Genomic DNA, 14151 nt, shown 5'->3' with positions numbered 1-14151 from the left:
TATTTTTGTAATAATTTAATTTCAGATTTGCTTACATTTGTTCTCCGCCGTAGTTGCCGATATTTGCCGCGGCTGCCGCTGTGATGCCCACGACGATCATCGGAATACCTGCCGGGTCAAAACAGCATTGAAATCAGGTCAAGATAACATCAGCTACTCATGCAAATGAGTAATAGCCTTTGGCTTGGGAAGACACCAAATTAAACATCAATAGGAGAACATGTCCATTGTAATGGGTTTTCTTTTTGTAATATTATTCACTACCCTTTCCTCAAATTTGATTAGTCAAAGATTCTTGCCCACGGGAGCTCAGCATAAAAGCTTTTTCGGATGTCTGTGCCCCGAGTCCAAACGATGACTCAGTGTATTCTAAACAAAGGTAATGAGTAATGGCCCTGATAAAAATGACAAAACAAACGGCTTTGTTTTCATAGTTATCATAGCAAGAGATGAACGGTATAAATCTAGAGTCTGCTTTCTTTTTACCTGTCCTGTCCCTGTTACATGTACATCTGACATTTACAATTCTGATGCACTGCATGACAGTGCATCTTCAAGCCAAAAAAACAGAAACTGAAAGAAACATTGGTGCAACATAATCTTTGAAAATCTTACCCCATCCCACGAAGTAGAATCGGAGGATGGGCCGTGGGGGTGGGGGTGCCTCCCCGGGGGGTAAGGTACGTTCCTTCCTTGTCAGTCCCTTGTACAGGTTCCGCACCCCGATGCCGATCCACAGCAAGCAACAGATGCTGAAGTAGTGGATCCCAATGCCCACGATGCGGCAGAGTACCGGCGGGTCGGTGCGGTTGATGCCGCCAGCGAAGAACATGACCAGGTTCAGGAAGCCGAAGCACATGTTCATCAGGGAGTGGCGACACTTGCGCTTGAGTCGGATGTTACTGTCAATAACAAAAAATATAATATTTTTGTGATGGATTAGAAAAGATGAATTTATTCGACATGCATTGTTTACAAATATACATGAAAGTTGCATCCTGATATACACCAGATTAAAAAATTCAGAAAGACATTAAAGGGAATATACAACATTTGCAAACATCGAAAAACTAGAACGGCGAAGCCGCCATGGCTCGCTGTCCAAGGCAGGAAGGGAGGCTGAAGGTAGGGTTGGGGATGGGCATGATGGAAGGGGATCAGGATTCTTGTTGATGTGCCTAGGTGTAGGGGTCAGTTTTTAAATGTCAACATAAAAAGTCAACAGATTACCTAATAAATACATGTGTATATACGGTAGGTTAGCCGTCACTGTATTATGGGGGAGTTTTCCATTGTTAGGGTAATTAGGACCCAGTTGTGGATTTTTGCAGCCCCAACAGTGTCTTCTGCTCCCCATACTTGTATTACCATGGGAAAACTCTTGTGTAGTCACCACAAATGCAGAACAAGAATGGGCATACATGTACATGTAGACACAGCACCATCACCACCTCCCCCAAACCTTACCCCATCCCAAAACCTTACCCCATCCCCAACCCGCCCCTCCCCCTTTCCCACCCAACCCCCTACCCACACCCATTCCATCCTCCCCTAATCATCCCCACCCTATCACCTACACATCCCAACCCCACCCAAACTCCAATCCCTATCTCCTTCCCCCTCCCCTGACCCGTTCCCTCCCCTACCCCAACCCCCTACACCCACCTACCCTATCTTCCCCTATCTGTCCTTACCCACCCCTACACATCCCCACCCTAACCCTTACTCGAATTCCAATATCCCGCCCACCCCATTCCCCCACCCATACATCCCCACCTGACCCCATGCAACCCCTACTCTGATCCCTATATACTGCCCCCTCCCCTTATCCAACCCCTACAACAACCCATCCCTACACATCCCCAACCCAACCCCTACTCCGATCCTATATCCCGCCCCCTGCCCAACCCCCTCCTAACCCAACCCCTACATCCATGCCCATCCTCTCCCTACCTATCTCTCCCTACCTGTTCCCACCCCACCCCTACAACTCCCCACCCCACCCAAACCCAGTATTCCAACCCCTCTCCCCACCCCACCCCACCCCACCCCAACCCAACCCGCCCCGCCCCACCCATCCTAGCTTCCCTACTCATCCTACTCACACAAACCCTAACTCCAACCCTATCCCCCACCCCACCCCACCCTCCCCTACCCCATCCTTACTCCAACCCCATAAACTAAAAGATCAAACCAGAAGCTCATGCACATCCCCAAAATGCATAGTGTACATGTACATGTTATACCGGTATACACACATGTACATGTTATACCAGTATACATGTACATGTAACAATTAAAAACTTTAACATTTCCTTGAATTAAAGTTCCTCAATAAAATCATCAAATTTACTGCAATGATATGAACCTAACTGAAGTTATAGGCCTAGAGACGATACCTGACAACTGCATTTAATTTTTTTCCCCAAGTTAACTAGAACCAAAAACTTGAACATTTTTATCTGAACGCGGACGGCCGGACGGACGGACGGACGGGCGGCCGTACCTCCCAGATGGACTTCCGGGGTACCTCCATTGTTGTCCCATTGTCCCTATTTCTAAAGATTTCAGTTGCGGGGTACCCTTTTTCTAAAGATTTCACTTGCGGGGTACCTAGAACAAAGGACAGGTACCCCACAAGTGGTCCCGGTCAGAACGGCCCGACGGACGGACGGCCGCCCGCCCGGACAGACGGACGGAAATTGGTATTACATAGGCTCGCATCTGCTTCGCAGCTCGCCAATAAAACTACCAAGTTTTAACGAAATACCTTACTAGAATGTTGGTAAATGACAGTCTAAAGCATCCTGTAAAATTATGGCACCTGGTGTCGAGTCATTTTCAAGAAAATTGTATTTTTGTATACATTTCCAACGGTGGTCGGCTGACCACCGTCGGAAAAACCTAACTATTTTTCAACTACTGCTCCAAATTAACAATTTTTTTTCAGTCCAAATTTTGTTTGCTATTGGTTACATGTTCATGAACGGGTGCAGGCTAGCTAGATTGGTTCCCTTACGTTACAATTTTCCGACATCTATAAATTGATCCATTTTATCTTTAGTGGAGTCAGGGAACCAGACTACTTAAACAGTTTTGTTTTTCTTGGTTTATCAAGCATTTTCGAACGCATAACTTCAAACATGTCAGTTAAACAATATTTGATCTATTATACTAACCCCTCAAATAGTTCATTTCTGAAAATTACAGCAAAAGCCAATGATGTACATTCCCTTTAAACATTCAAAAGTACTGATTTCAAACTACATGCTACATGTATATTAAAAACTCCATAGAACTACATGTACATATATGTGGTAAAACACATGCAGAACACCTAATTGTTATAAAAAAAAAAAGAAGTCATATTAGTTTGAACAAGAAGTTACAACTTGTCTCCCTGAAAAGAATATTTTAAACCATTACGACTTTCATTTCTTTATTTTTTCTGAAAAACATCCACAAATCCATAAATTGGGCGGGTGTACAAAGAGTGTCACGTGGGGCAGTTTGGGGCTGTACAGGGACCGGGGTTATGTTAAAGAGGTTGTGGAATGCTCGAAAACATTTCCGTCATTGTTTGGGTATATGTAGCCTAAGGTGTGATGAAATAAAAACGACTATTGTTTCTGTCATGAAATGAGTACAAAGGGTACTTTTGAGAGCTATTTTTCAGGTCCTGTTTCGACCCGAGCGTGCAATTTGTGTAAAAGTCGTCGTTGCGGGCAGCAAACAAAACACAGTAAATCGTGACGTAATAAACAGGACTCGTTTATGCTTCTCTGCATCGGGAGTCCTGTTTATTACGTCACGATTTACTGTGTTTTGTTTGCTGCCCACAACGACGACTTTTACACAAATTGCACGTTCGGGTCAAAACAGCTCTCAAAAGTACCTTTTGTACTCATTTTATGACAGAAACAATAGTCGTTTATATTTCATCACACCTTAGGCTACATATACCCGAAGAATGACGGAAATGTCTTCGAGCATTCCACAACCTCTTTAATAAAAAATCAACTTCTATACAAAATTCTATGGCTGGTCGTAATGCAAACGTCTATGGACATGATGGAAGCTTCTATAGTCTACAAGAAGTGGCTGCAGCCGCTTCCATAGGCGGGTGTGTACATTTTAAGCCGTAGCCAAAATAATTCGGACATGGCTTACCTGTTGAAGCAGATGTAGCTGACCATTGTCATGAAGACAAAGACCACAAAGATGAGACTGCCTATGTAGATGGCGGGATGCAGCAGGTCAATACCGGAAGCGGAGTTAATCATACCGGGGGAAGTCACATCCTGGATGGAGGGAAGAAATATTTCAACATGAAAGACTTTTGGTTTAAGAAATTATTGACTTCATTGTCTTCTCTCCATGTTTGTTGAGGCTTGCAGGCTACAGTGCCATGGAAACGTTTGAGCTGTCCTTAGTTTCATAACCATAAACAATAATAATAATTATGGCATTTATGTAGCGCAAATTCTATAAACAAATGTTCCGGTGTGCTTTACAAGGTAAATAAAATCAAATTTATAAAAGGCCTAAACTAATACAATATTAAATATTAAATTAATGGAAATGATGCGCAATACAATTAAAAATGCAAAAATAAAAGTAGTCAACAAAATTTAGGATAACGCTGAAACAAGTGAAAACTCTCACAATGGAAAAAACGTAAAAACAAAGATTAATCGAAAACCAAACACAATACCCATACTACTTATAACCGAGAAAAGTACCTTAGAGAGACAATTGTGCCCCAAACAAAAACAAAACAAAACAAAACAAATCCCACAACCCCATTTCTAAATGCTGTTTTATGCCCAAACCTTTCCAACAATACTATTCTAGCCCTAGAGAATCGTTGTAAGCAGTTTTTGACGATAATCTTCCTTCTAGAAATGCAAGTTACAGCATTAAGGAGACATTAATGTGTCTCCCTAGGGTACTGTTTGTGTTTGTAACCATAAAATACCATCCCTCTGTTATCATGTGCTGACCCCATTCCCTTTTTAACCCCAACCAACAACCCCATCCGGAATTTGTACGCCCTCTCGTTACTCACCATGAGTAGGGCAAAGTTGGTCAGATGATTGCAATGCACTGTGGTCGTGTTGCCGCTCTGCTTCATGATGGTACATCCGTGGCTCCTCCATGCTCCCTTGGAAACTACACAGGTAAACACGAGATGAGAAATGATCAATAAAATGCCTACCTTGCCCAGTTTCACTATTCTTAAAGATGAACTTCCCTCTCAAAAAATTGAGTTGCTTTTTAAACACAAACAGATCCACCCTGCGAGTAGACTGGTTCCTAGTTCCGACAATATCAATCCTGATAAGGCGGCAGGAACCATTATTGTCGGGCTGCAAATAATTGAAATTTGTAATAAAAAGATTCCATGACTAAACATGGTCCGACTTTTTCATTCAAAGTCTCAATCGAAAGTGAAAAACTGTTTTATTGCTAGAAAAAAATAACAATGCATATGTACATGTAAGGAATAAATCTATTTTCCATGGTGAAACTCATAAACAGCAATGACAGTACATCTTTAATTGACCACACTTTTCTCAGTGCATAACCCTGTATGAGACAAATGCTGTGCCTTTTTTTCAAATTTGTCAGTTTGAAACATAACAACCCGAATAAACTGGTATTTTTTTTTCTTTTTTTAAGTTCTCTACATGAGCTGCATTATTGTTTAAGAACAGAAAGTTGAAAAAGCTGGTGACTGGATGCTCAAGATTTGAAGCCAATCATATTCAATGTGCATACTCGGTCTCACTAAAGCAGGGTCGTGAATTTTTTTTTTCTGATTCTTTTTTTCCCCCATTATAAAATTATGTCTGTGAAGTGTCAAAGTGTACAATTCCATGACACAATATTCCATCAGACAGACAGTGGATACTCAATTGATTTTCAATGAAATGTCTACCTTTACCTTTATAAAAATAATTGTCCTAGTGCTGTAATGTCATTGGAATTTATTTAGTCTCAGTCTCAAGGACAGATCAGTGCCAGTTAAAATAACACAAAAAAAGTAACTGGATCAGCTTCATTCAGCGCCGTGAAACAGATGTGAATCACGGAGTACGGTACTCACGTAGGTCAAAATCCCAGTATCCAGGGACTGGGTCGCGACCCTTGCCTGGCGTTCTGAAGTTGAGGATGATGGGGCTGCTGATATTGCGAACGCTGGAACCAGCTGTAAGGGGACAAAAGGCAAGAACAATTATGCAACTGATACAAATTTGTGCGTTTTTCGGGGTTGGCTTTGAAAACAAGGAATTTAATTCAATGAAAATGAACAGCTAAAACCCTGGTCAATTAGGCCAATTCACCCAAATACATGTACAACACTGCACATAGTGCAACAATTGTACATTCTTGGCATTTTTGTACAAATATTGGATATTTGAACCCCGTGTAAAGTAGTGGTGTTTACGCCCTGCAGTACTAGAGTCCTTCAAACCACACAAAACCTAGTGCTTAAAAACGTAAACAGAAAGATATCTATTTATGCCCAAAAAGCTGCAATTTTACCCTAATTTAATAGATCTGTATACTTGGAAGATGATGGTGATAAAGAAAAACAGTGATTATGAAGAGACAAAAAAACCAAGAAATATAATTAAACAATTGTAATCTCTGTCAGTGTTGTATTTTTAGTCCATCACAAGTCCTTTCATGAAGCAAGTCCCAAGTAACTGGATGAACAATGACAAATGAGTGCATGTGTTACAGTTCATGTGAATAGCTAGTGACTTGACAATCTGCCTTAAAAAAATATTCCCAAAATAAAAACAGCTCTAAAGTAAAATAAACCATTCAGCTCACATGGCCACTATTATGGCAACCATTTCCCAGCAGTCATCAAGATCTTGTCAACTGTGACAGTATGCAGACAACCCACAAGCAAATATAACCAACTCAGCATCTTTCTCATGTTATTTTGCCCGCATTAAACAGTAAATGTCAAGAATTTCGAGCCACCTATATTTTCAGAGCAGGACAGTATTGCTGAAAGTCAGCATCACGTGACCACACAACATCAAATTTTGTATTTAAACAGGGGTGCGATAATGTCATTGCAAAATATCCTGTCAACGTGACGGCTTTCTGTATGCTAATTCTACTGTTTGTTTCTAATTTAAAATTCTTTCTTTTTTTTTTACTTACTGGAGATGTAGAAAATGAAAAAATGTTAGTTACAATAGAATGTCAATTGCGTGAGTCGGCCATTTTGGACAACCTAGCAAATGACCCAGGAAAACTGTTAGCCTTTGTCACTAACATTTGTCAATCTTGGTGACAAACATTCAGTCCCCCACTTGAGCAAAATTCATGGAGCTATATAGCACAGAGTAACGCTTAGCAAATGTATGTGCTATGCGAAAATCAGCAGAGGACCAGTCACAAGCAGTTAGCATAGCATGGCATTTTGGCTGGTGACCCGTTTTTGCTAAGCAGATATTTTCTCTGCTTAGCAAATTTCCTTGCTTAATAGCTTCATGGAAATCTCCTCACGGTCCATACTCACCAATCTTACTGGATATGACCTGGCTGGTCACCCGCCTCCTTCCCCGGTCCTCCGCTGTGGCAGAGGAGTTGGTGACGCTCGGGAAGAGCCGGCTGTTCTTGTAGACGAAAAACTGGAGCTTGAAGTAGTCCTCCATCACCTTGGTAACCACGGAACCGGGGAGTTGAATGGAGGCTTCCACCATCTGTAAGAAGGACAGTTCAGTGTCACATTGTCACTAAGTAAGATGCACACTAAATTGAATCAATTTATTACCACATTCAATGCTATGATTGAAATTTAGAGAATTTAGCAATTAAGTAATTTTCTCTTTCATCTTTCATTATGAATGTGTTAGTCTTGAAGATGTGTACACCCTGTAGTTTAAAATTACCTAGAGCTTTAACCTAAAATTGGCCAGTGGCAATCCGTCAACGGATAGCTTTACATTAAGAACACAATTTGGGATAATTCATGTACATGAATTTCATTACTGCTTCCCAACACTTAAAAAATGAAATGTCTGTCCATGTTATGAACGTTAAATCTTGAAGTTCATCCTCTGTAATTTCTCGAAACCTGAGAAATTTACCAAACTTGTTGGTGGGCAATGTTCTTACTAGGATATTGCATGTAGAAAGAGGGAAAACATGACAGATTGCTTCATGTATCAACTCCTGTCCATGGTTCCCTCTACATGTCACACTTTTGTAACCGTTAGTGTGGAAGGACCCAAATATCATTCACAAATACTAGATTGCATAAACTGCTCTCCATTTTTTTTTTTTAATATGTAAATTCAAATGATCCCATCATTCATGAAACAGAGTGTATTTTATTTAAAAGATCTCATATATGCTTCATTAATGTTGTTCACATATCCCCAAGCCCTAGGGTTGCAGCATGTTTATTAGTCTAGCCGTCTGCTTCTCGTTCCTCCAAAATTTTTCAACTCCGCATAAATTTTTCAAAATTGTCAGACAGTCCTGCCTCAAAATGCATTCATCCTCAATCCTCCAAAATCCTCCTCATCCCAAAACTTTGCACTCGTGTTTAAATGAAGGATAACCAACGCCAAATCCTTCAAAATCATCAGACAGTCCTGCCTCAAAATGCATTCATCCTCAACCCTCCAAAATCCTCTTGTGCTTCATTCACCATTCATCCTCAATCCTCCAAAATCCTCATGTGCTTCAATCACCATTCATCCTCAATCCTCCAGAATCCTCATTTGATTCAATCACCATTCATCCTCAATCCTCTAGAATCCTCCAAAACCGCCAGGAGGATTTTGGAGGAGTGAGGTGGGTTAGGGTTAATGTATTTTAATTCTTGTAGTTGTCATATTTTTATGATGGCCCACTGAAAATCATCCTTGGGGTGTCATGGCTACCATCGATAAAAAAGATTATATTTGCAAATAGAACTATTGGGGGACACCATAGCGTCAGATACCACTGGGGGACATGTGGAATTAGGGAGACATTCAAATGACTCCCTAAAGCCTCAGCTCCTATTTAGAGGTACATTTTATCGTCGCAAATACCGGTAGGCTAGATTGCTTGCTTGCGATCTAAATAGTAAAATATACCAAAATTCGTTGGGGTAGGATAAGGAAAAAATTGGGGTTAGGAGTCATTAAAGTCAGAAATTATTTGTGCACAAGTTTATGGGATTGTCTCCCTAAGGTACCAGTACCGTCTTCAGTTATTATTATTAATATTTATCATTATTATTATTATTTTTCAGGTTACTATTCTTATTTAGGCATTTCCTTACCGCTTTGGACTGTTTCAGTCGCACGCTGGTGGCGTTCGTATTTCCCATGAAGCACCTGAAGTCTTGAAGCCCCGCCTCCTGCGGATCTGTCGGATTTGGTGTCGTAAACGAGGCACAGGCCATGCCGGAGAACGTGTCCGTGTCAAAGTTGAAGACTTCCATGGCGATGTTGGCCGCCTTGTGATTGAAGACCTGGCCACGGTCGCGGGGAACCTCCTCGGCAAGCCTCTCCAGGGACTGTATGATCCTTCCAAAGTAAACAATTCAAAATCAAAATCAGAAGCTGCTAAGCACATTATTATCTGCAAAAACTTGTGTGATAAACACTGCCCGAATTCAGGGTTGTGTACATTGGAAGAATCTGAATGCTAACAACAGTAACAGCCCGTTATTAAGCACTCCGAGCTCATAGGCTTTGTTTAGTATTTTGGTGCCGATGCTGTGCATAAAAATGCAGAGAATTTGTGGAAGCGGAACCACAAAACTTACCCAAATATTAAAGCAAATCAGGGTGCCCAGGATATTAAATAACAAAAACATGTAGATATAAACATCATTTTGGATTCAACCCTCATCTTGGGATTGGCAAATTCACTGTGCCCAAGACCACAAGTACTTGTGCCCCATCACAACAGACACATACAAGAGGTATACTGACATTTAACATCACTGCTGTCATGTGCCCATGGAGAAGAAAAACGGTCTTACATGTACATGTACAAGTTTTAAACCATAAGTGTATGTAGAAATCAGTGAGCATGTGCAGTGTCCCTCAGACTACACCTCTCGCGAGTAGGACATAAAGTGCTATCTACCATTGATGTACAGAGTTCATAATCCCCCCCCCCCCCCTTCACTCTCACAGAACTTTTCCAGGAGAAACTTGGGGCTTTCCATGACCAATTCCTGCGCAGTTTTAGCATCTTAGAAGCCTGTATACAGTCATAACACAGAAGCAAGGGACGCCGTGCCCCTTCAGCCTTTCAGTTTGACACAAGTCCGCCTTCATGTAGCACCACAAACGCAACACATTGGTGCACTGAAGATACAACATGTAAAGAGCATATGCATGGATAAAGAGGAAGTATAGTAAACTGGAATACAGCCATAGCATATGGGATGTCCAGGATTCCATGACTTTTCCGTGACTATTTTTCTTGGACTATCAACTTTCCATGACTCAAAATTTCATGGCTTTCCATGGTAGCTTTGGAGTTTTTTCAAGGATTTTTCCATGACTGGGGAAAGTTGGAACCCTGGACATTAAATCCCACCCCACCCCCAACTCACTTGCTACAAGACTGTTCGTCCGTGTAGGACTGGCTCTCCTTCAGAACGTCTGGGCTGACTTCCATCAGGTTGCTGGCTATGTCAATCATTACCCGGCCCAACTGCATAGACAAACAAACAGAAAAAGAACATAATAGACAAAGGTCAGCCCGAATGCTGCAGACTGTGTAAGGAAAAAATGTTAATCATTCTAAATCTTATTGCACCGTCTTTATTTCCCCCTGCTCAATGTTTTCACAAACACGACGAGAAAGTGGTTTGACGGATGAGCAGTTAAAATCGTATTTAAAGCAGTGAATGTGATCCTACATGGATATCATTTTGTTTGAATGCCTGTTGTTGGAATTTTTTGGGCTCTAAAGTGTTAAATGAAAGAGAAAGTAAACAAAAATAAACATGTTTCATGGTACATGTACCACTGGGTATTTTTATGCAAGCTTGTTACATTATAAAAAGCAAATAAGCAAATTATTGAGGAAAAAAAAATTTAAAAGGAGAACAATTTACAATTGAAATGTTTTTTGTTTGGGAAAAAAAGGAACCCATTTTTAATAAGAAAATGCATTTTTGTAAATGTTACTTTTGCAATTGGAAGATGAAAAACAACAAATGAAGCCAAATTCTCAAATGCTCAAATTCACCAATTTCTCAATTGGTCATTTTTCATCTTGGCTGGTTTCAAGAAAGATATCGTAAAACCTCCATTACACAATTTTAAAGACCTACTGTAATTGAATAACGGTGAAGTTCTCAAGTACTAGCAATCTTATCTAGAATCATAAAAACAACGAATAAATATTTGGCACCCAAATGCACAAAATATATGGTCAAAATGGGTTTTGCTGTTAGATGCGACGAATAAATCAAATGGCACGAATGGCCAAGTCATGGGGAAAGATAAAGGTTTATGATTAAGAATGAAAAATGGGAGGAATTCTAGAGCTTGCAAGTTCAAGAGGGTCCCCGCAAATCGAGCAGCGAGGAGTGAGTGATAAATGTGAATTTTGACGGGTCATCTAAACAAGTGAGGAATTTGCCTGTGTGGATTGAGCAATGGGACATTCCCCCATACCTAGTGTTTTGTGCACAGAACATCATGTGTTTAAATGCAATAGGGTCCATGCAATGTAATTTTTTGTTATGCCATGTCGTTGAAAATGCACCTTTGTATCCCAATTTCATATTTTAAATTTTCATTTGTCATTTTCAAGGGGACCGTATTTTGGTGCCTTTTTCTTTTTTATGCTAATGCAAATTTCCATATTCATGAGCAAAAGTGTGATGTCATTTCAGGCTGAAATCTCAATGTGACGGTTATTTCAGCATCAAAAAGTTGCCAGAATTTTTGATATTTTCTGTTCCTTGGTGATTCGTTGTTCAGTGCATGGCGGTGATAAGCAAACTTTTCTCACAGATGTTTTCAATGAGCAAATTTTGGAGTTGACAATTTGAACAGAAAATCCCTAAACTGAACAGTGTTTTCCTGAAATGACATCACAGCAACAGCACCCTCAGTTGTCCTTAAAAAAAAGCTGTACCTTAAAGAGACATCCCCATAGAGTTGTGCACAAAAAAATCTATACTTTAATTAAAGGGAATATACAACATTTGCTTTTGCTGTAATTTTCTGAAATGGATGGATTTGGGGGATAAGTATTTTATAGCAAACATTGTTACGCTAACTTGAAGTTTTTTTCCTCGTAGATGCTGGAAAAACCAAGAAAAACAATCATGTTCCTGTAGTCTGGTTCCCTGACCTCATTTAAGAAGAAACAGAACAATTTATAGACGTCAGGGAACCAGTCTAGCTGGCTTGTACTCGTTCAAACATTGTAGGTGTGTAATCAATTGCAAACAAAATGCAGACTAACCAAATATGGTAAATTGGGGGCAGTATTTGAAAAAGCAAGTTTTTTTCCAACGCTGGTCGGCCGACCAGTGTTGGAAATTGATACAAAAATACCACTTTTCTTGAAAATGACAGCACACCAGGTGCCATTATTTTACAGGATGCTTTAGACTGTCCTTCACTAAAACAGTCCAGTAAGGTATTTCATAATAAATTGTTAGTTTTGTTTTTTGATGTTTGTAAATGTTGTATATTCCCTTTAAATGACCCTTGCCCTAACCTAACCTAACCGAACCCATACCATCATCAAACTTTGCAAATTTAGGCTTTGCATCACAAGGAATTGATTTAGTTTATTTGCGATAATAACATTTTGCCTAGAAATAGAAATAATGTCTCCCTAATTAAAATAAGGGGCTCAGTCTCGAATGCATAAATTCAACATGCATGACATGATTAACACTTTAATGCGTAAAGCATACCAATAGTTGTGCTCCTCCCCAAAAAAGGAAAATGAGTGATACATGTAAATTGGATTTTGTTTCGGGGGGGGGGGGGGGGGGACTGTGTTTTTTAACTGATGGTTAGCATTTAATCACACTATAAAACAACCAAAAAAACAAAGACACTGACAAATCTACAAAATATTCTTCAAGATTGAATGTAGGCATTTTTTTTTTAAAGCAAACGACACAAAATTTTAAGGCTGAAATTGTCTTAAGAAAAAAGTTAAAGTTCTGAAATACACACATAAATGCACATACAGGTATACCAGCCTAAGTATCAACCTTCCTTGACTAAATTCAATGAGGGTTTACAATTCAATCAAAGTAAAAACATATTTCAATTCTAAAATATTCCAATTATTATACATACTTTGGTCTCGCATTATAATCCAATATACACATGTATCTCTGTGTTAAATGCCTTGATCATGATGACCGGCCAATAAATCTCCCTATATTCAGATATTTTGATTAGGCACAGCAAACTGTTAAGACCATCCCTGCATTTCTTTACTCTCTAATTGTACAGAGGCCTTGAACCAACACCTCAAGGCAAAAGCAAAAGAAAAAGCACTAGTGCATTTGCGGTCAGTGTCCTCATATGATCCTCTCTCATAGGACTGTCACAGTGTCAGGGAACTGGCAATGCTCCCAGAAGGGCGGGACAAGTTACAACCCCCTTAATCACACTGCTATGGCTATCAAGGCTGCGTGGGCCGCATGTAATCAATTTTAGAGGGGGGGGGGGATGTTGAATGGGCAAATACCCATGCAAGTACCGGGTATGGTACACGGACATTTACAGTACATGCAAATAAATTGGCTGAGTGGTGCTGCCAATGAACTTAAAAAGTATCATGCTTGTCTGTATGGTAAATGCTGATCAATATGTGCAAAGTTGTAAATGTAATACTGTATTACATGTAGTTGCAATTATTCACATTATATCTTAGAAAATATTGAACTGCCATATATATGTACACATGTACAATGTTTGTACATGTTCACTGTACAAAATGTACATTTCAGGTAAATGCACAAGTTTACAGTACAAAACCGTAGGCAAATATCTACTTGTACATGAACATGTATTTAAGATAATATGTACATATGTACAAGGTACATGTAATGTCCAGCCACAAATTTCCTCCTCTGAAAATCATTTTTTGAAATAAATTATAAAGGTTTATGGCTTCTGACTA

General features: G+C 39.9%; 1 protein-coding gene across 2 annotated transcripts in view; it reads right to left on the bottom strand.

Moving 5' to 3' along the window:
• Window positions 1–14151, bottom strand: part of LOC119739926 (adhesion G protein-coupled receptor A3-like) — a 64798-nt gene that overhangs the window by 5158 nt on the left and 45489 nt on the right. For both annotated transcript variants that reach the window (XM_038215068.1, XM_038215067.1), the window contains exons 11-18: window positions 10595–10695; window positions 9305–9551; window positions 7547–7730; window positions 6110–6211; window positions 5069–5172; window positions 4171–4301; window positions 616–902; window positions 36–108 (exon numbers count right to left, since the gene is read on the bottom strand). In XM_038215068.1, the coding sequence (XP_038070996.1) occupies window positions 36–108; window positions 616–902; window positions 4171–4301; window positions 5069–5172; window positions 6110–6211; window positions 7547–7730; window positions 9305–9551; window positions 10595–10695 (1229 nt within the window). The remainder of the gene's footprint in view (window positions 1–35; window positions 109–615; window positions 903–4170; window positions 4302–5068; window positions 5173–6109; window positions 6212–7546; window positions 7731–9304; window positions 9552–10594; window positions 10696–14151) is intronic.

This window comes from Patiria miniata, unplaced genomic scaffold (genome assembly GCF_015706575.1).
Source record: "Patiria miniata isolate m_02_andy unplaced genomic scaffold, ASM1570657v1 HiC_scaffold_4, whole genome shotgun sequence".
Lineage (NCBI taxonomy): Eukaryota > Metazoa > Echinodermata > Asteroidea > Valvatida > Asterinidae > Patiria > Patiria miniata.
The sequence above is the reverse complement of the archived record's forward strand: the minus strand, read 5'-3'. Positions and strand labels throughout refer to the sequence as shown.